This window comes from Geotrypetes seraphini, chromosome 2, assembly GCF_902459505.1.
Source record: "Geotrypetes seraphini chromosome 2, aGeoSer1.1, whole genome shotgun sequence".
Taxonomy (NCBI): domain Eukaryota; kingdom Metazoa; phylum Chordata; class Amphibia; order Gymnophiona; family Dermophiidae; genus Geotrypetes; species Geotrypetes seraphini.
This window is the reverse complement of record NC_047085.1, coordinates 278,632,171-278,652,936: the sequence shown is the minus strand read 5'-3', so window position 1 is coordinate 278,652,936 and position 20,766 is coordinate 278,632,171. Positions and strand designations below refer to the sequence as shown.

The 20,766-nt window shown below is 47.3% G+C and overlaps 1 protein-coding gene across 3 annotated transcripts in view; it reads left to right on the top strand.

The window, feature by feature from the left end:
• The window catches only part of ADCY2 (adenylate cyclase 2), a 1,055,565-nt gene that overhangs the window by 63,381 nt on the left and 971,418 nt on the right, over positions 1–20,766 (top strand). For all 3 annotated transcript variants that reach the window (XM_033929720.1, XM_033929718.1, XM_033929719.1), the window contains exon 2: positions 17,870–18,067. In XM_033929720.1, coding sequence (XP_033785611.1) covers positions 17,870–18,067 — 198 coding nt within the window. The remainder of the gene's footprint in view (positions 1–17,869; positions 18,068–20,766) is intronic.

The window sequence follows — 20,766 nt, the reverse complement described above, 5'->3', positions numbered from 1 at the left end:
CGGCCAGAACCCAGCTGACCACGTGGTTCCCTGACCTGATGCCGGGAGCTTGATCAGCCTTTTTTGCCTCTGCGGAGGGTATGCACATTTGACTCAGAGACCCTGGAGAGTGAGGGAGACTTCTACTTGGGGAATCCGGTTTGAGTCCTGGACTATGTTTACTTGTTCCAGTTTATGCAGGTTTGATGTGACATTTTTGTCTTGCTGCTGCTGCAGCAGTTTGCCATCTTATTGACATTTTTATTTCTTTATTTCTGCTCCCCTGCTTGAATTTGCTATGTATCCTCTACACTGACACGGACTCAGTGGGGGTGGGGAACTGTTTTTTTGATATATACTGTTATATTTCAAACATTGTCTTTAATTTCTTTCCTTCTTGGAAGCTTGGGCTCTGTTTTTCAGGGGCTGTGAGGGGGGGCTTCTGGCCACATGGAGTCCTTCTTGGTGGGTGGTTTTTGGTCTGTTGGGGGGGTTGGGTGGGAGGAGGGAGTGGGGACTTCAGGAGGGGGGGGAGGGGGAGGCTCCTGACCTGTGTGTATGTTGTTGATTCATGTGAGGAAGTGATGTGGAGACTGGGCTGCTGGGGGATGGGCTGGGACTCTCGGCAGCTGTTTTGTGCTCTTTTTCTCTTTTGGTATCTCTGGTTCTTTTTTCTTTCTTATGCCTGTTAAGAAGGGTTTGAGGTGTGTGTCATGGAATGTATCGGGTATCAATTCTCCTATCAAGAGAACTAAGATCTTGCAGTGCCTAGCCAGACATCAGGCTGATGTAGCTGGACTGCAGGAGACTAAGCTCACTGAACGGGAACATGGTAAATTGTGTCAATCCTGGGTGGGGCAATGTTACTCGGCCTCCTCCTCCAAAACTAGGGCTGGGATGGCACTGTTGATCCGCAAATCGGTGTCTTTTACTTACACTATGTTATTGGCCAGGGTTTTCTTAATCAGCGCCCTGTAATTTTGATGTCCGTATACGCACCCAACAGTGCACAGCGGTCCTTTTATAGGACACTGTTGGGGGTACTGCTGTCTGTACCACAAATCCATGAGTCTCAGAAAATCTTTTTGGGGGATTTTAACTCTATACTAGATCCGCTTCTGGATTCCTCTAAGGCAGGGGTGCCCAATACGTCGATCGCTCAGGCAACCCCAGTCGATCACAGAGCCGGGTTCCCTTCCCTTCTGTTTTTTCCCCCCCTCCTGACTGGCCCACCTCTTGAAGAACGCAGGCCAATCAAAAGTCAGCTTGTTCAGTCCACGCCTCCCTCCATGCCCCCCAGGCTGCCGCTGCTGGTGGAGGAGGAAGAGGAGTCCTCGGCGCAGAGCAGGCGGCAGAGGGGCGTAACACGCTCTCGTCCTTCTGGCGGTGGACATGCTTGAAGGAGCGGGTTTAGGTAGCAATCGGGAGGGGTGCTGGTCATGGAGCCGCTGGCTGGGGACATGTTTATGTAGTCCGCGCAGGGCAGCTTGCCGTCATTGCTCTCCATGGAGAGTTTGGGGTTGGCCCCGTTGATCCACATCTTGCTGTAGCCATTGGGTGAGCAGCTGCCACTGGGCAACATCCGGCTTTCTCCCTGGCCTCCCGGTACTTTAGCAATTCTTGCAGATTGCCATTGGCCTCAGGAGCTGGCTTCCCTCTGCCGCGGTCCCGCCCCTCCTCTGAGTCAGAGGCAGGATCGGGGCAGAGGGAAGACAGCTCCTGAGGCCTATGGCAACCTGCAAGGATTGCTAAAGTACCAGCGATCCTCTCTGCAGGCTGCTCCCTGCAGGAATTAGGTAAATGGATGTGGGAGGGCAGGGAGGAATACGCAGGCCTTGCGGGGGAGGGGGGGTCAGGGGCAGGCCTTCATTGGGTAGTGCTGGCCTTCAGGGGTGAATGTGCAGGCTTTCAGGGGGAATGTGCAGGCCTTTGGGGGGGTGCAGACCTTCAGGGGGACAGGCAGGCCTTCAAAGGGTGGGTAGCAAGCCTTCGGGGCCCTGGTGTAGAAATACACGGAGGGAGAGAGGGAGGGTGGGAAGGGGGATTCAAAGAGACATGCACATGCCGGACTTTGGGGGGAAGAAATAATGGGTCTAAAAACAGAGAAGTGGGAGACAGATGGTGGATTTAGGGAGGGAAGGAATAGAAAGGGAGAGAAGTTGGACACAAGGGATGGTGTGGAGGGGGGAAAAGAGATACTGGATAGGAGGGTAGTTGGGAAAAGAAAGGGAGAGATGGTAGACCCTGGGGTGGTGGGGAAGGAGGAAGAGATGCTCGATGAAAGGGTAGTTGAGAAGGGTGGATCTGTGGATGGAGATGAAAAAAAGGAAAGATGCCAGATTTCCAGGGGAGGGAAGGAAAATGGAAGTGGAGGACAGAGATAGAAGATGGATGGTTAGCACAGAGAAAGAAAAAAGAAGGAGACCATGGCAAGTAAGTTATCAGAAGACAACCAGAGCCTGGAACCAACAAGATTTGAATAATGTCCAGACAACAAAGGTAGGAAAAATGATTTTATTTTCAATTTAGTGATCAAAATGTGGCCATTTTGAGAATTTATATTTGCTGTCTATATTTTGCACTAAGGCCCCCATTTACTAAACCGCAATAGCGGTTTTTAGCGCAGAGAGCCTATGAGCATCGAGAGCAGCGCAGGGCATTCAGCGCAACTCCCTGCACTAAAAACCGCTATTGCGGTTTAGTAAAAAGGAAGTGGGTATATTTGTCTATTTTTCTATAGTTGTTACTGAAGTGACATTGCATAAAGTCATCTGCCTTGATCTCTTTGAAAAAAAACCCAGAATATAAATGATAATTAACATTTTCTCTGCGTACAGTGTGCTTTGTGTTTTTTTAAATTTTATTGTTGGTAGATCATTTTGACTTGGTCATTTTAAAAGTAGCTCGCAAGTCCAAAAAGTGTGGGCACCCCTGCTCTAAGGGATCAACTCACACCTCCGGTAGGTCCGATAATGGGCTTGCTGCTTGGTTGGAGGCTTTGGATCTAGTGGATGTCTGGCGGACCCTACACCTAGGGGAGTGGGATTTCATTCATACGTCTAAAGTGCATAATTCCTTCTCTAGAATAGATTATATTTTCCTCTCGCGCTCCTCCTTTTATGCGGTTCATGCGGCTGAGATTGGAGTACTGGCTCTCTCGGATCATACCATGGTGTGGATGGACATCAGCTTCTTGGCTGGCGCCCTGGGGGGAGGGAAGCACTGGTGATTCCTGATAGCGCTTTATTTGGACTCGGACTTTAAATCTTACTTGGAGCAGCAGTGGCGGGACTATGTGGAATTTAATGGGGACCATGGGGATAATGGAACTTTGTTTTGGGAGGCTGCCAAGGCAGTGCTCCGAGGGGCTGTGATAGCTTACTGCGCGCAACGTAAGAAAATGCTGGCGGAAAAAAATCTTGGTTCTTGAATGCAAGGTGCGGGATAGTAGACTTTTGGTCCTTCAGAATCCTACCCTGTCTCATAAACATGCTTTTGGTAATAGGCCAAGTAGAATGGCCCAGATGACTAAGGCGGGGTGCCAATTTAATTACCTCGCTTAAAGATGATGGGGGAAGGTTGGTCACGGATCAGTCTGAGATGGAACAGCTATTTGTCACCTTTTATAGCTCTCTATATACTGCGGAAGTAGTAGGTCGGGAATCTCAGATTCGGGCATTTTTGGAGTCTTTGCCCTTACCAAAACTATCAGCGACGGACTCGGAGGTCTTGGCTTCCCCTATAACCCGAGAGGAGGTGCTGGGTGTTCTCAAGCATCTACCTCTTTGTAAATCTCCAGGCCCTGACGGCTTTGGGGGGGAATTCTATCGTCTTCTTCAGGGGTATGTGGCTGATCCGTTACGGGGCTACATTGAAAGCGCGGCGGAGGTAGGGCAGTTTCCTCTTGGAGCGAACCGAGCGCTGATTACTGTATTGCCTAAACCGGGAAAAGACCCCTTGCTTGTGGGATCCTATAGACCTATTTCGCTTATTAATGTTGATCTAAAAATTTTAGCTCGGGTTCTGGCTAACCGTTTGGCCCAGTTTGTTCCCTCTTTGGTGGGTGCAGATCAGGTAGGTTTTGTGCGGGGGTGATTAGCAGGTCATAATGTTAGGAAGTTCATCCTTGCTTTGGCCCATTGTGTTTCTCGGCAGCAACCAGCGCTGGCTATTAGTTTTGACTCCGAAAAAGCCTTTGATAGAGTAGAGTGGGCTATTTTATTCTCCTTGTTGCGCTATTATGGGTTGGAGGGGTTCTTTATGAGAGCTCTTGGGGCCCTTTATTCCCACCCAGTGGCGGCTGTATTGGTTAATGGGGTAGCTTCTCCGGACTTTGTGCTCCAGCGGAGAACTCGCCAGGGCTGCCCCTTGTCCCCTCTGCTTTATATATTGTTTTTGGAGCCTTTGTTGATTTCCCTTCGATGCCATCCTCAGATAGCTGGGGAATTCCTCTTTGCGTTGCATGGCTTTTGCCGATGATATTATGGTAATGTTGACTGACCCGGTTTCAGGCCTCCCTAGATTATTGGAGATGTTTCACCGGTTTGGGGAAATCTCGGGCCTAAAACTCAATGAATCTAAATCGGAGGCGCTTCCTCTTCATATTAGTATCTCGCATGTGTGGGCTGATTTCCCGCTTCGGGAAGCACCACAGCAGGTAAAATATCTGGGGGTTCTGATACAGTCATCCCTCACGCAACTCTATGAGATCAATGTGAAGCCCCTGCTCCGGAGCACGGTTGAGCTCCTCCACTTGTTGGGTGATTTGCCGGTATCCCTTGCGGGGTGTATATTTTTGTACAATATGATGATTGTCCCTCGGTGGCTTTATCTGTTTCAAACTCTTCCGCTGTGGTTGCGGACCGGGGACTTAGCTCTGTTGTATAGTGCTTTGAGGACTTTCTTGTGGCGTGGGCGCCGGCCTCGGCTATCTCTTCGTATTTTGATGTTTCCTGAGTCGCAAGAGGGATTTGCACTGCTAGACATTCGCGCCTATAATCTGGCTTGTGGGACTAGATTGATTCGGGACTGGTGTATGGAGAGCTCCTCTTTTTTAATGATTTCTGCGGACAGGGATTTTTTTACACCCTATCTCTGGTTTGTTTTTGTTACATGCTCCAGCTGCCCAGTTGGACTCCGTCTACCGGGGACATGTCGTTTAGTCTTATATGAGACACATTTGGAAATTACTTTGTAAGCATTTGGGCATTAACTCTAACATAACTCCTCTTCTACCACTGGTGGGTAATTTGCATTTTAAACTGGGCAGTGACAGCAAGGTGTTTAGGATTTGGCATGCACATGGAGTTCGTAGAATAGGGGATGCTCTCTCCGCTGGGGGCGACCTCCTTTCTTCTGCCGAATTGGGGTCGCTGTATGGGCTGGATAGGGTGGACGCTTTCGGCTACTTCAGCTCCGACATTATGTCCGCAGCTTCTCTGGGGATCGGTTGAGCGGATCTGTGGCACGGGATCTTAGGAGGTGTTTGGCGTTGGGGGAGGACACGGCTCCATGTCTTCGCTATTATGTCGATGCTCTGGGCCTCCCCCTACAGACCGAACGGGCCGATTGGTTGGCAGGGGCATGGAGTGCTGACTTAGGCTGCATAGTTCCGTCTGCATCGATTTCTCGCTGCTTTGTCCATTTGCGCACCATATCATGTAACATGTTACATAAGGAACAAGAATATAAATTCCTTTACAGGGCTTTTATCTCCCCTCACAGAGCACACCGGGCTGGTATTGCAGCTCATGCGGGGTGCCCCAAATGTCCCGTAAATCCTGTTTCCCTGGGGCATATGTTTTGGGAGTGCCCCTCTGTGCGAGCCTTTTGGCAGTGTGTTTGGGTCTTCTTGTCCTTCTTGGTTCATGGGCTCCCGAGCTGTAACCCCTGTGTAGCTCTTTTTTACCAGGAGGTGGAGCTTCATGGTTGCACTGTTGGGCAGCGGCAGTTGATTTCTAAGGCCCTTTTGCTGGCTAAGAAAGCCATTTTGACTTTTTGTCGAGAGCCGCATGCTTCCTCTTTCTCTCGATGGCAGGGGTCTCTTTATGACTTAGCTCTCTTGGAAAGACGGGCTGCGGGCACTCGGGATGAACGAAGGTGGTCTCGATTTCAGGATGTATGGGAGGAGTATTGGCTGTCCCTTCCCCATCACGAGAGGAGTCTATTATTGAACTGTTAGCATCTACTGGGGTCTTCTGTCCTCTTCTGTACTCTCCCTCTTCAGACTCATTCTTACTTAGATTCTCTTATGGGGTTCATTTCTCTTTCTCTTTATTTTTTCCTCCTCTTCTTCCCTTTCTGACCTAGTTTTCCTCCCCATTTTGTCTATTTTTTGTCTATTTTGTGTATTTCGTATATATATTTCACAGGTCGGGAGTAGGAGTGGGTGGGGGGGTTGGGGGGTGGTTTGGACCTGGTTTTCTACGATGTATTCTAGGTCGTGCAGGTGCAAGGTGCAGGTGCAAGACCGGAGGGTTAGGACTTCGATAGGAAGACAGGACTTAAATGAGAAACCAAGGTGGCAAGGGAGCCCCTTCTGATGATACAGACAGGTCGTGACCTGTTTGGGCCGCCGCGGGAGCGGACTGCTGGGCAGGATGGACCTGTGGTCTGACCCGGCGGAGGCACTGCTTATGTTCTTATGTTCTTATGTATGTTATAGTATTGGGGTGCTACAATATGTCCTGGGGGGGGGGGTTTCTGAGGGTTTTACATGGAAAATTGTATTGAGCACCTCTTGTTCCTGAGACATCTGATCTTGGTTGTGTTTATGACCTTTGCTCTCTGTATGCCCGGTAGGGCGTTTTTTTCTGGATTGATGGAAGTCCCTTTACTCTGTTATGTTATATGTGTACTGGTTTGCTCAATAAAGAAATATTATATATTTTAAAAAAAATCCTAGCTCACGTTTGCGGTCTAACACCAGCTCTGGCAGGATACACGTTCCAAATCTGACAGATTGTAATCATAAAAATGGAAAATAAAATTAGTTTTTCTACTTTTTGTTGTCTGGTCATTATTCAAATCTTGTTGGTCCCAGGCTCTGGTTGTCTTCTGATAACTTGCTTGCCAGGGTCTCCTTCTTTCTCCATTCTAACCATCCATCTGCCATCTCTGTCCTCCCCTTCCGTTTCCCTTCCCTCCCCCGGAGGTCTGGCATCTTTCTTTTTTTTTCGTCTCCATCCACAGATCCACCTTTTCTTAACTACCCTTTTATCCAGCTTCTCTCCCTCCTTCCCCACCACCCCAGGGTCCACCATCTCTCCCTTTCTTTTCCCAACTATCCTCCTATCCAGTATCTCTATCCCCTCCTTTACACCATCCCTTGTGTCCAACTTTTCTCCCTTTCTGTTCCTTCTCTCCCTAAATCCCATTGTCCATCATCTCTCTCCCTCTCCTCTATTTTTAGATCCATTATTTTTTCCCCCCCAAAGTCTGGCATATGCACGTCTCTTTGAACCCCCCTTCTATCCCTCCGTGTACTGCTACACTAGGGCCCCCCTCCCCTGAAGGCCTGCACCTCCCCCCTGAAGGCCTGTCCCCCCCATCCCTGAAGGCCTGTCCCCCACTTAAAGGCCTGCCTGTCCCCCCTGAAGGCCTATGCCACCATCCCTGGCTTGTCCCCCCTTTGAAGACCTGTCCCCCCTTTGAGACCTGTCCCCCTTAAAGGCCTGTCTGTCCCCACCTTAAAGGCCTGTCCCCCCCCTTAAAAGCCTTCCTGTCCTCCCATTAAAGGCTTGTCCTCCCCTTGAAGGCCTGTCCCCTCATCCCTGGCCTTTCCCCCCCTTAAAGGTCTGCACCCCCCCTTAAAGGCCTGTTCCATCCTTGAAGGCCTGCACCCCACTAAGGCCTGTCCCACCCCCTGAAGACCTGCCCCCCCGAAGGACTGCGCACCTCCCGGGAAGGCCTTCGTGTTCCCTCTGGCCTCCCCGCAGCGTTTACCTTATAGCTGCAGCCTGCAGCTAAGATTGCGGTTACAGCGTCTTTGTAAACTTGCTTTCAGCTGTTTCCTTTGCTGTGGTCCCGCCCCTCCTCTGACGTCAGAGGCAGGATCGGGGCAGAGCAAAACAACTGAAAGCAAGTTTACAAAGACGCTGTAACCGTGATCTTCGCTGCAGGCTGCAGCTATAAGGTAAACGCTGTGGGGAGGCCAGAGGGAACACGGAGGCCTTTCGGGGAGGGGGGATGCGATGCGATGTGCAGTCATTCGAGGAGGCCAGGGGGAAAGCCGACAGCAGCACTTCCCGATTGATCCTCCCTCCTGCCCTCTAAAACAGATGCGGCAGCAGCTGGCCAGCAAGAGCTTTAGGGGGCTGGCCTGCTTTAGGGGGCGAGGGGGGAGGGTCCGAATCGGGAAGCCGATTTTTTTTAAAATTTAAATCGATTCGAATCGATTCACCCGAAGTGAATCGGTGAACTGATTCAAATCGCGAATCGAGCAGCACTAGTGGTGACTGCTAACCTGCTAAACTATCTTATAGACCTAAAAAAGAAGACGATTAGAGGTGGTTGTATAGGATGGTTGGGTTAGAGGGCGTGCAACAATACATATTGCACATGGAACAGTAGGGCTTGGAGAAACGGGGTCGTGGTGGGGCTATACCAGACAGCCACAGAATAGGAAAACATGTAACAGCATTATGGAGACCTACCCACTGCATCTAGTGGCTTGCCAGGATCATCACGTGAGCTGTTCTGTTCATGCAGCACCCCTCCTCGGCTCCATCATCTTTGCCTGGTTTTGTCTCTGCATATCCATCTTTGCCTGGTTCAGTCTCTGCATATACATCATTGCCTGGTTCTGTTTCCAGCTCTATAACCAGATCCAGGTTCTGTCTCTGTAGCTCCATAATCAGATCCCATCCTGGAAATGCTGCAACATGGCTTATGTTCCCTTAGCAATCTGTCATGACATGGCCCCTGTTCCCTAAAATAATTTGTCTCAGCAGGCTGTGGGTTTCAACATTCAATTGGTCCTGCTTCTCCCATACCCACTGAAGATCAGACTGTGCTTCAGGATCCAGAGCTTGCCTGGGGGGACCCATAGCCAAAATCTGCCCCTCCCTGTGGGGCTTCATGGACTCTGCAGCATGAGCCAAAACCTGTCGGGATCTGTCTCTCCCTGTGGGGATTCACAAGATCTGGAGCCTGAGCCTGTGTCTTCTCTTCCTCTTCAGCTATTGGGTACAATTCCAAGGTGTATGAGACTCCCTCGTGGCATGAAATAGGAACAGCTCATAAAATGGAAAGTGGATAAATGTATTACAGACCATATAGTACAGTATTTAACTAGAACCCTCTCCCTCACTATTCATAGTATACCCACACAACTCAAAAAACAAAAGGAATTGACCCCAAAATATCCACAAAGAAGAAAATCCAGAGAAAACCAAAAAAACTCTGCAGTGTCTCACTTCCGGTTCACTACACAATTGTTTCCCACGTACTCACCTTTATAGGACCCCCAGGGACCCCTGAAGAAGACTTTTTGTCGAAACGCGGACCGTGTTGAGTCCTGTATCCCTAGCGGACTAGGTCCTTTAAGGCTCTTATGTGGATGATTTACTTTTATGTGGATTGGATGATTTTAGTGTACCTTTGGAACTTTGATACTTTCAAATAAAGTCCATTTGGGAACATCGTCACTCCACAGAGTTTTTTTTTGGGTTTCCCCACACAACTCACCATCCTCTACAGATGTGCCTGATGAACATAGAGCTCCTGGCAACTTGCTAGATGTTCCCTCGCACAGATCCTCTAAGAAAAAACACAAAGCAGTTGGAATCAAACTGTTCAATCTGTACCAGAAACTTAATCACACCCCTGAAAACACACCCAACTCACCATTTTCTCCTTTGGTGGGCACTACAAATGTGTCTATGCCACTCCATGACCTGCTCATTATCCCAGGACAAGCAGACAGCTATTCTCACATATGGGTGACATCACCGACGGAGCCTTGATGCGGAAGACTCGCAAGAAGACTTGCTTGAAGAAACTAGAAGTTTCGAGTCAGCCGCACCGCGCATGCGCGAGTGCCTTCCCGCCCAGCACAGGGCGCGTCTCCTCAGTTCTCAGTATTCCATGGAGCTGAGAAGTCCGTATTTGACTCTCTGCATTTAACTTACTCACTTTGTGCCTTATCTCACCGCAGTTTGTTATTTTTCTTCACGAATTGCTGTACTTACTTTATTTATTTTATTTCTAGTTAAAAAAAAAATTAAATTATTTCTTCCGTTGGGCTGCCGGGGCAGGCCGCTCGGCCGCAGCCCAGGGCCTTCGACCTTGCAGCAGCTGTTTTTCCTTCTATGTCCCAGCCAGCGACAGGTTTCAAGAAGTGTAGCCAGTGTCAGCGTGCAATTTCTCTCACGGACCCACACAGCAGGTGTCTCAAGTACCTTGGGCCACAACATCATCCAAAGTCGTGCGAGTGCTGTGCTACTCTTCAACCTCGAGCCCTTAAATGTCATCTACTTTCAGTGGAGAAGCTCTTCCAGATGGATTTGACCACTTCCTCGACTCCGAAGCCGACCTCGGTCTCGCCTTCGACCTCGGGTCCTCCTGCCTCCACTGCTTCGACCTCAAGCCTCATCAGACCTTCCTCATTTGCAGCGGCTCTTTCCTCGACGACGACTTCTGTATCTTCCCCTGTATCCTCAGATCAGATAGCTCAACAGACAGTTCCACCAGTGGTGCTTAAGGTGCCTAAGACTTCTAAGTCAAAGCACATTTCCACTGCCTCAGTGGAACCTCCAGCCAAGGCAGGTGGTCCGTTTAAGATGCGGATCCATCCTTGCCGGCTTCTTTCCAGACCATGTTAGCGCAGCAATTTGTTCAGTTCCTCACCAAAATGGGACTGAAGCTAGCTACTCTAATCCAGCCTGAGCATTCTGCAGACTCCCGTGAGGTCAAGCCTATTCCTATGCCTCAGTCTGAGTCTCCACACTCTGTGCAGGGAGCAGAGTCTCTGCGAGTGTTTGGTCTGGCATCTAAGCACGTGAAGAATGGAGCAGATTCTTTTCAAGTGCCTCGGCAGGAATCCTCACACTCCATACAAGGAGCAGAGTCTTTGGGAGTGCATCGAGGTTTCTTCATCAAGCCTCTGGAGCTTCGATCCACAGCCTTCAGTCCTATCCATTATTTGGTGGCATCGGCTGCTTCTCTCTCCGGGGCGAAGTCTCCTCGATCTTCAAGATCTGCTTCCAAGCACCATTCTCACCGACGATCGAGACCTTCATTGAGGCATCCTTCCAGGCATAGTTCTTCTTCTAAAAAGCGTCCTTCTTCAACTAAACCTCGATCTACACCTACTTCTACTAGACCACCGACTCCTCGATCGAAGTCTCCACTTCCACACCTCGAAGATTCAGCGGTTTCGATTGCTTCGTCCAAGTCTCCCTATTCTTTTGATGCCTTTTTTTCAGCCGAAGATTCATCTTCGACCCAGGCTGCCTCGACGACCTCGAGTCCTTCTCGAGGCAAGGCATTACCGGATCAGCTATCTTTCTTCTCTTTTCATCAGATGGCTGTTGACTTGGACTTGGATGCTGGTTCCAAATACTCTAAGGAGTATCTCGAAGTCATGCATCTTCCTCAACCTCCGTCAGAGTCACTTAGGCTTCCTCTTCACAAGCTTTTGTCTCAAACTTTTACCAGATGCCTGGAGACTCCTTATGCAATTCCAGCTGTTCCAGGCAAATTAGACTCCAGATATAAAAACTCTCCATTGTAAAGGATTTGAGAATTCATAGTTATCTCACCAATCCCTACTTGTGGAGTCTTCCTTGAAAAGATTCCATCCTTCCAAGGTTTATGCTACTGTTCCTCCTGGAAGAGAAGGGAAAACTGGACAAATTTGGACGTCCCATCTATCAAAATGCCATGATGTCCTCAATTAAAATTTCTATTTTGTTACTTATTTTGAATTCCTCATTGCTCTTTTGCTTAAATTTCTTAGTTATTTAGATACTCAAAAGCACTTTGAATTTCAAGAAGTCATCGCTTCTCTATCACAACTTAGATTACATCTACTTCAGTCTTCTTATGATGCCTTTGAGTTGTCTGTTCGGGCGGCTGCTTGTTCTGTAGCAAAGCGTCACCTTTCCTGGCTTCGTACCATTGACATGGATCCTAATCTTCAGGACCGCTTGGCTAATATTCCTTGTGCAGGCAATGACCTCTTTGATGAATCCATTGAGGCAGCCACCAAGAAATTGAGCATTAAAAATCCTTTGCTTCTATTGTCAGACCTAAGCCAAAGCCAGCTCCTGCCAAGCCTACACGCCCTCCTCCCATTTACCAGAGGTGTTTTGCTCCAAGGACGGCTCCTTACACTTGCCCTCCTCTTAAGAAACAGCAGAATCAGAAGCAACAGAAATTTCAACCTTCTGCTGCACCTAAGGCTACGCAGCCTTTTTGACTGTTTAAAACAGAGCATAACCTCCACCGTTCTGTCTCAGAATTATCTTCCCCCTATTGGAGATCGTCTCTATCATTTTTACCACCGATGGGAGACAATAACATCAGACATCTGGGTGCTGTCAATCAATCATCAGAGAAGGATACTCTCTTCATTTCACTCAGGTTCCACCAGAGCTTCCTCCAAGAGAGTATCCTTCCAGTCCATCCCAGACCGCCCTTCTTCTTCAGGAAGCTCAAGCTCTGATTCGTCTCCATGCCATCGAACCAGTTCCTTTGGAACAGCAGAACAGGGGGTTTTACTTCCGTTATTTCCTTGTTCCAAAGAAGACGGATGATCTGCGACCCATTCTGGATCTCAGGGCTCTCAAAAATCTTTTAGTCAAAGAAAAATTCTGCATGTTATCCCTGGCATCCCTTTATCCCCTCCTAGATCAGAACGACTGGTTATGCTCTCTGGATCTCAAGCAGACTTATACTCATATTCCCATTCATCTGGCCTCCCGCCAATATCTCAGATTTCAATACAGAGTTCTGCCCTTTGGCCTGGCTTCATCTCCCAGAGTGTTCACCAAGTGCCTGGTTGTGGTAGCCACAGCTCTCAGAAACCATGGTCTTCAGGTATTTCCCTACCTGGACGACTGGCTCATCAAAGATTCAACATCTCAAGGGGTTATTGTAGTGACCCAACGGACTATGTGGTTCCTACAGAGTTTGGGATTCGAAATCAATTTTCCCAAATCCAAACTTCAGCCCTCTCAGAATCTACAGTTCATCGGAGCTATTCTGGACACTATCGAACTCGGAGCATTCCTTCGGCAACAACGTCTGGAAGCTCTCCTTCAACTCTGTCATACAGTGTCTTCCCGCTCCTCCATATCAGCGAGACACATGATGGTACTCCTGAGTCACATGGCCTCCACAGTACACGTGACTCCTTTTGCCAGACTTCACCTCAGAATTCCTTCATTGAAGCAGTCTCTCCGTTGGTGTATGCTCTCTTCGAATCTCTCCAGAGGCTTGCTTTTTCAGACGCCCCCCTTCAGAAAGTCATCACGACAGATTCTTCGACCTACGCTTGGGGCGCTCATCTCGATGGTCTCCGTACACAAGGTCACTAGACCAGTACGGATTGTCAATGTCACATCAATCTGTTGGAACTCGGAGTGATTTTCAAAGCTCTCAACGCTTTTCAACATCTTCACGACCAGGTAGTCCTCATTCGGACGGACAATCAAGTTGCCATGTATTATGTCAACAAACAGGGAGGGACGGGATCTTCCTCCCTTTGTCAAGAAGCTCTGAAGGTTTGGGACTGGGCAATCTGCCAAAACACCTTCCTCAAAGCTGTCTACATCCAAGGGGCGAAAAATTGCTTGGCGGTCAACTTGAGTCATCTTCTGCAACCTCACGAATGGACACTCCATTCCTCACCTCTTCATCACATTTTTTCACAGTGGGGAACGCCTCAGATAGATCTCTTTGCAGCTCCCCACAACCACAAACTGCCTCAGTTCTGCTCCAGATGCTTTTCTTCTGGAATGGACGAATCTCTTCCTATATGCATTCCTTCCATTCCCTCTCATTCTCAAGACTGGTCAAGTTGAAGAACGATCATGCCACCATGATTCTGATTGCTCTTCGGTGGCCGAGACAACCTTGGTACTCCCTTCTACTTCAACTCAGCAGCAGGGAGCCATACCTTCTACCAGTTTTTCCATCTCTGCTTACACAGAGTCAGGGATCTCTGCTTCATCCCTACCTGCAGTCTCTACACCTGACAGCTTGGAACCTCTCAATATGACTCCTCTTCAGTTTTCTCAACCTGTCAGAGACATTTTAGAGGGTTCTAGGAAGCCTACCACTAGACAATTCTATTATCAAAAATGGACTAGATTTTCTACGTGGTGTTTTTCTCATGATAAGGAGCCTCAACATTCCTCCTTATCTTCTGTTTTAGATTACCTTTTGCACTTATCCACTTCTGTTCTCAAATCTACATCGATCCTAGTCCATCTCAGTGCAATTGCTGATTTCCATCAGCCTATTGAAGGGAAACCCCTCTCTGCTCATCCGGTGGTTTCCAGATTCATGAAAGGACTTTTCAATGTCAAACCTCCTCTCAAACCGCCTCCTGTGGTTTGGGACCTCAATGTTGTTCTTGCTCAATTGATGAAGCCTCCATTTGAACCAATGTCTACGGCTCATCTGAAGTATCTCACTTGGAAAGTGATGTTTCTCATTGCCCTCACTTCTGCTCGAAGTGAACTGCAAGCTTTAGTTGCTGATCCATCTTTCACTGTCTTCCATCATGACAAGGTGGTCCTCCGTACTCATTCTAAATTCCTCCCTAAGGTGGTATAAGAATTTCATCTCAACCAATCCATTAGTCTTCCAGTGTTTTTTCCAAAGTCTCATTCTCATCCTGGAGAATCAGCTCTTCATACTCTGGACTGTAAACATGCTTTGGCCTTTTATTTGGAACGCACCAAACCTCACAGAACTGCTCCTCAACTTTTTGTTTCCTTCGATCTAAACAAGTTGGGACATCCTATCTCTAAGCGTACCATCTCCAACTGGATGGCTGCTTTTATTTCCTTCTGCTATGCCCAGGCTGGATTACAACTACAGGGTAGAGTCACAGCCCATAAAGTGAGAGCAATGGCAGCTTCAGTAGCTTTCCTCAGATCTACACCTATTGAGGAAATTTGCAAGGCTGTTACTTGGTCCTCAGTTCATACTTTCACTTCTTACTATTGTCTGGATGTTTTCTTCAGACGGGATGGCCATTTTGGCCAGAGAGTATAAACGGGGTCCGTTTCTTGGTCCCAAAACCGCCCTGTACACACCCTGTCACCTTTTCAGATATCTGAAGGCAGTCCCCTTAGGAAGGAATGATACTCAGACAGTGTCCTAAAGGAATTGCCTGTTTATTATTAGTCTTACATCCAGTTTTATACCTTTTTTACATGGGTCAGTGGTATCATCAGATGACCTGAGTACAAACCATATCTGTTGACAGGATACATAAACTTCAAAGAAGTAATCAACACAAGAAAGGAGGTAGGGTGGGTAAACAGCATATGTGCTACATTGTCTAACATCTAAAGGTGCTGTCTTAGCAACAGTGCCTTATCTAAAGCTTCCTTTATCTCTCTCAACCAGAGCATAGCTGTGGGGGGGTCGAACCTCCATTGTCCCAAGCAGCTAGCTTCATTAACAAAATTAAATGATCTTGTCTCAGAACATATTAGCAGAATCAACACAAACTGGGTCTGTGTTTGTGTTTCCCAGCACAAATAGAGCCAGAAAACTTATAAGATATATGTATGTCCCTTCAAGTATTACAAAACTTATTCTCTTAAATTGCCAACACTCCCATCATCCCATTCTGGTTAGCTTAGAGGTCACCCATATGTGAGAATAGGCTGCCTGCTTGTCCTGGGATAAAGCACAGTTACTTACCATAACAGGTGTTATCTAGGGACATCAGGCAGCTATTCTCACAACCCACCCACCTCCTCTGTTTGGCTTCTCTGCTAGCTATCTGAACTGAGGAGACGCGCCCTCTGCTGGGTGGGAAGGCACTCGCGCATGTGCAATGTAGCTGACTTGAAACTTCTAGTTTCTTCAAGCAAGTCTGCTTGCGAGGCTTCCGCATCGAGGCTCTGTTGGTGACGTCCTGGATAACATCTGTTACGGTAAGTAACTGTGCTTAATAGATGGTGTTCAACACATGCTGTTCCAGGGGGTTGAGTCGCATATTGCACCAAGCACCCCCCCACACACACAATTCCCTTTGTGTGTTTCTACATCTTGCAGGCCTTTTTTACCATGCTGTGGAAATCCTGCCACCAGTGCTTGCACTCCATAATGTGCTTTTTCATCCCCAGAGCACTGACATCAGCTGGTTTCTGTGGCCTATAGAAAGGCACAACTTTTGAAAAAGTCATTCAAAATCATCACTGACACGATGCACCAGAAGCTCTAGCTGTCCCTCGCTGAACTTGGTTTTGAACATTGCCCTCTGTTGGGACTGCACACCCTCTTCCACCATGTGGGCCTGCTACTAAATGGTGCTGTTCCATGCCTCATAAAGGGAATAAAAACATTTGTTACATGATTATGTTGCAGAAGGGAAAGCAAAGAAAACCAATCCCAACAAGAATAAACCAAAGCCCCCCCAACATCCCCCTGCTGCAGGCATGCATGTGCTTGGTAATGTTGCAAAAGGGAGAAGCAAAGAGACAATTCCAACAGAGATATTCCAAAGAACCCAACAACCCCCCTCCCACATAAACACACACACACAGCACATGCTTAGTGTTATTGCAAAAGGGAGAGCAATCACAACAGATAAACCATACTCCAACAGATAAACCAGAGCCCCCATCCTCCACTCACCATTACAATCAAACTTATACAAAAAGGGTGAAAACCCACGACTTTACAAAATTCACCCAAACGTGAAAGTGCCAGACTTAAATTGCTTTTGTGACTACTACACAAGTGTCTTATGACTATCGATGCATGTGATACATGCTTATGATGTGTACCTATGACACACTACAATAAGGCATGCCTATGATTGATGTCTATGACATAGATTTTCCTGGCACATGCGCACATTTATGCCTCTTTATGTGAACTGTTCTGCGCATGTGTCAGTTGCTTTTTCCAATTCATTTAATGGAATTTCCGTGAACCCCATTTGCATGCAAAGATTTTGAGCATCGCTTGCTGTTTAGAAATTGAAAAATTTACTGGGACTACAACAGCACACAGGATTTTAACAAGGACTTTTAAGCATCAGACCTGGGTGGCACCCCTCTTTCCTGGTTGGTGGGGTTCCAGTTCTGTCATTTCACTCATCAGCATGCCTAGGATGTGAGAAGCTCAACTCTGATTCAACTGGGGATCTTTCACATGGCAGTGTACATTTTAAATGTGTTTTTTCTTTTTTTTGTTTAAATATGTTTAAATATGTTTTATTGAAAGCTCTTCATGAATACAAACAAAGCAGAACAATAAAATCACAAAACAGCCGGTGTTCATAATCTTACATACATCAGCAAAATGGCCCGTACATATACGAGAGAAATCAACAAGCAATATGCATCCTCTGGAAAGCATTCATGAACAACAACTTTTCATATATAAATTATACTGAATGTAGTGTAGGTACCCTCCCCCCTTATCATCCCCCCTGAAACCCAAACCCTCACCCTTGGTACCCAAACAAAGATTTCAGGCCCCCAAAACACAGACAAGGTTCTGGGGAGTCCTACTGAGATGGAACAACAGGGTCTTCATGCAATGCAATATACATTTTTATTCATTGCACTGCTGTTGGCAAAGAGGGGGATCTTGTTTCTTGTTTTAATGTTGATTGATCACTTTCATTCCTTATAGAATGCCAATGTATTTTAAATTGCATAGTAACTCTTTCTTTATCTCTTTTCATTCACAGGAAATAGAAGATCATGTGGCATTTGTAGTAACTGTGCCAACAGCCCTCACTATTTTCTTTGCCATCTTTGTCCTTGTCTGCATTGAATCTTTGTTTAAGAAGTTGCTTCGTGTTTTCTCTTTGGTCGTGTGGGTATGTCTTGTTACCATGGGATATCTCTTTATGTGTTTTGGAGGCATCATTTCACCCTGGGATCAGGTAAGTGTTTTGATTTATGTTCTTAGTTGCATTTTACTTTTACAGATTAGAATAATTTATAAAATTATACGGTGGTGGTGATGGTGGTGGTGGTGGTTGGGGGGGAGTTGTACCTTCTTGTATTTGGGTCTGTGTTTCCCAATAAATGCCATGCTTCAGTAGATCTAACCAGGGCTGTGGAGTCGGAGTCGAGGAGTCTGAGTCGGAGGAAATTTTGGGTACCTGGAGTCAGTGTTGGAGTTAGAAGTACAAAAAACTGAGGAGTCGGAGTCGGAACATTTATCTACCAACTCCATTTTTGAACTTGGCATACCAATCATGAGCGATTCTTTCAGCTATAGCACCCACTATATACACAGCACAAATGTTGCGAGCAGCTTCTGCGGCCTTAGAACCTTGATTAAAAGCCAAAAGAAGGTGGTGTCGAAAATGCTCATTTCTCTCAACTTGACATTCCATTTTAACGATCTGAAAATTAACCAGTGCTGTGGAGTCGGAGGAAATTTCGGGTACCTGGAGTCGGAGTCGGAGTCTGAAGTACAAAAAACTGAGGAGTCGGAGTCGGAATATTTATCTACCGACTCTACAGTCCTGGATCTAACCATTGCTATCAGTTTCTTAGGGCTGGATTAAAATGACATACTGTAGCTTGAAATATTTTGCTTCTTTAAAATAAAAATAAACTAATGCCAAATGATAGTATGGAATTAAAAATGGCTAGTATCATATCATATATATATATATATTATGCACTAAAATTCATAGTGTGGTAAAAATGCTGTGCTATATTTAAAATAATATACAGTGTGCCCACAAAAACACTCCTTGATTTTAAATGATTGCAAAACCAAAATTTATTGGAATATTCTTTCACCTTTGAGGCTACAGTTTCATCAACTCATAAATTTTCATTTGGTATCTGTTGATTACAAACACTCTATGTGTGCCCCACCTGTTACTCGTCAAACATTGTTTCGATAATCGAGCTCGGACCAGACTCGCCAAAGCATATCCAGTGTGATCGCGTTTATAGGTTCAGTGATGCGTTCTGCAGATGATCCGTAATTGCGGGTAGTGGAAGTATGTACACTCTGTCTTTCATGTACCCCTAAAGGAAAAAGTCACAAACAGTACCGTATTTTCACGCATATAACGTGCGCATTATACACGATTTTACAAACCGTGCATAACCGTGCGTGTTATACGTGTGAGCACGCTTTACAACTTTTTTTTTTCAATCTGATCGGCATCCCCCCTGCGAACCGGCATCCTCCCCCCTGCTTGCGTCACCCCCTCTCCCCCGCGATCCTACATCCCCCCCAGCACCGCAAAACATCTCTTACCCGATTGGGCACCGGCACCAGCACCAATGCACAGGATGTGCCAGTGCCAGTGCCAGTGCCCGAAGATCCTCCCTCGTTGGTTTGGGCTGGGCTGGGCTGGGCGGTGTGGTGCGGGAGAGATCCTCCTTCTTCCTGCGCCGGGCTGGATCTCGGAGAGAGCGAGACCAGAAGGCTTTGAGCATGCGCAAATGCTCAAAGCCTAGTCCAGCCTGGCGCAGGAAGAAGGAGGATCTCTCCCGCACCGCACCGCCCAGCCCAGCCCAGCCCAGCCCAAACCAACGAGGGAGGATCTTCGGGCACTGGCATTGGCACGTCCTGTGCATTGGTGCTGGTGCCGGTGCCCAATCGGGTAAGAGATGTTTTGCGGTGCTGGGGGGATGTAGGATCGCGGGGGAGAGGGGGTGACGCGAGCAGGGGGGAGGATGCCGGTTCGCAGGAGGGATACCGATCGGATTGAAAAAAAAAGTTGTAAAACGCGGGTAAGCGTGCGGGGGGGAGGATGCCGGTTCGGAGTAGGCGGGAGGAGGTTTTAGCATGCGCGGTATACACGTGTGCGTGCTATATTACATTTTTTTTACATAAATTTGTGTTCCCCGCGCGCTATATCTGTGTGTGCGTTTTACACGGGTGCGCGGTATATGGGTGAAAATACGGTAATGTCCAGTGATCTCTGGGGCCACTTGAGGAAGAACCTGGTCATTTTGTTTCATTGCATTGTCTGAAGGTTGTAACTTCTGCACCAATTGCAGCTTATAAGGGTGAAAGTGCAAGCAATTGTGTAAGATCTTGATAACCGTGCTTTTTGGAACTTGTATTTACTATCATCTTATTTATAAACATATTCCAATAAGGTTTGATTTTGTAACCATTTAAAATCAAGGAGTGTTTTTGTGGGCACCCTGTATATGCAGTATGTGTGTGTGTGTGTATGTTTGTGTATATGTGTATATTGTGGCCGGGCCAGGCCCAGGTGAATGGGAAACCCTGGCTCGTACCACAGGGAAGAGTTTTGATGTGCCTTTTATATGGCTGGTAGAAGGAAAACCCGGAGTCTGTTTGCAACAGAAAAATTCCAAAACCGAAAACTGCATTTTACAGTCTCTGGCACCACAGTTTATTTCACCACACTCTAGAGTCTGCTCCCTGTGAATCAGTTCATGGACGGACAGTCCTTGCCAGCATATCACAAACAAAAATCAAAATGTACTTTCCAAACTCATGTATTCTCCAGCTCCCCCTTTATTGGGGCTGCTGGCTGCTCCTAGCTACAGTCCTGCCAGCAGAAGCTAGCTAGGGCTATTCAGGAGCACTGGGTGAGAAAACCTCTCCAGTCAAAGCAGTGGGTCCAGGCAGAAG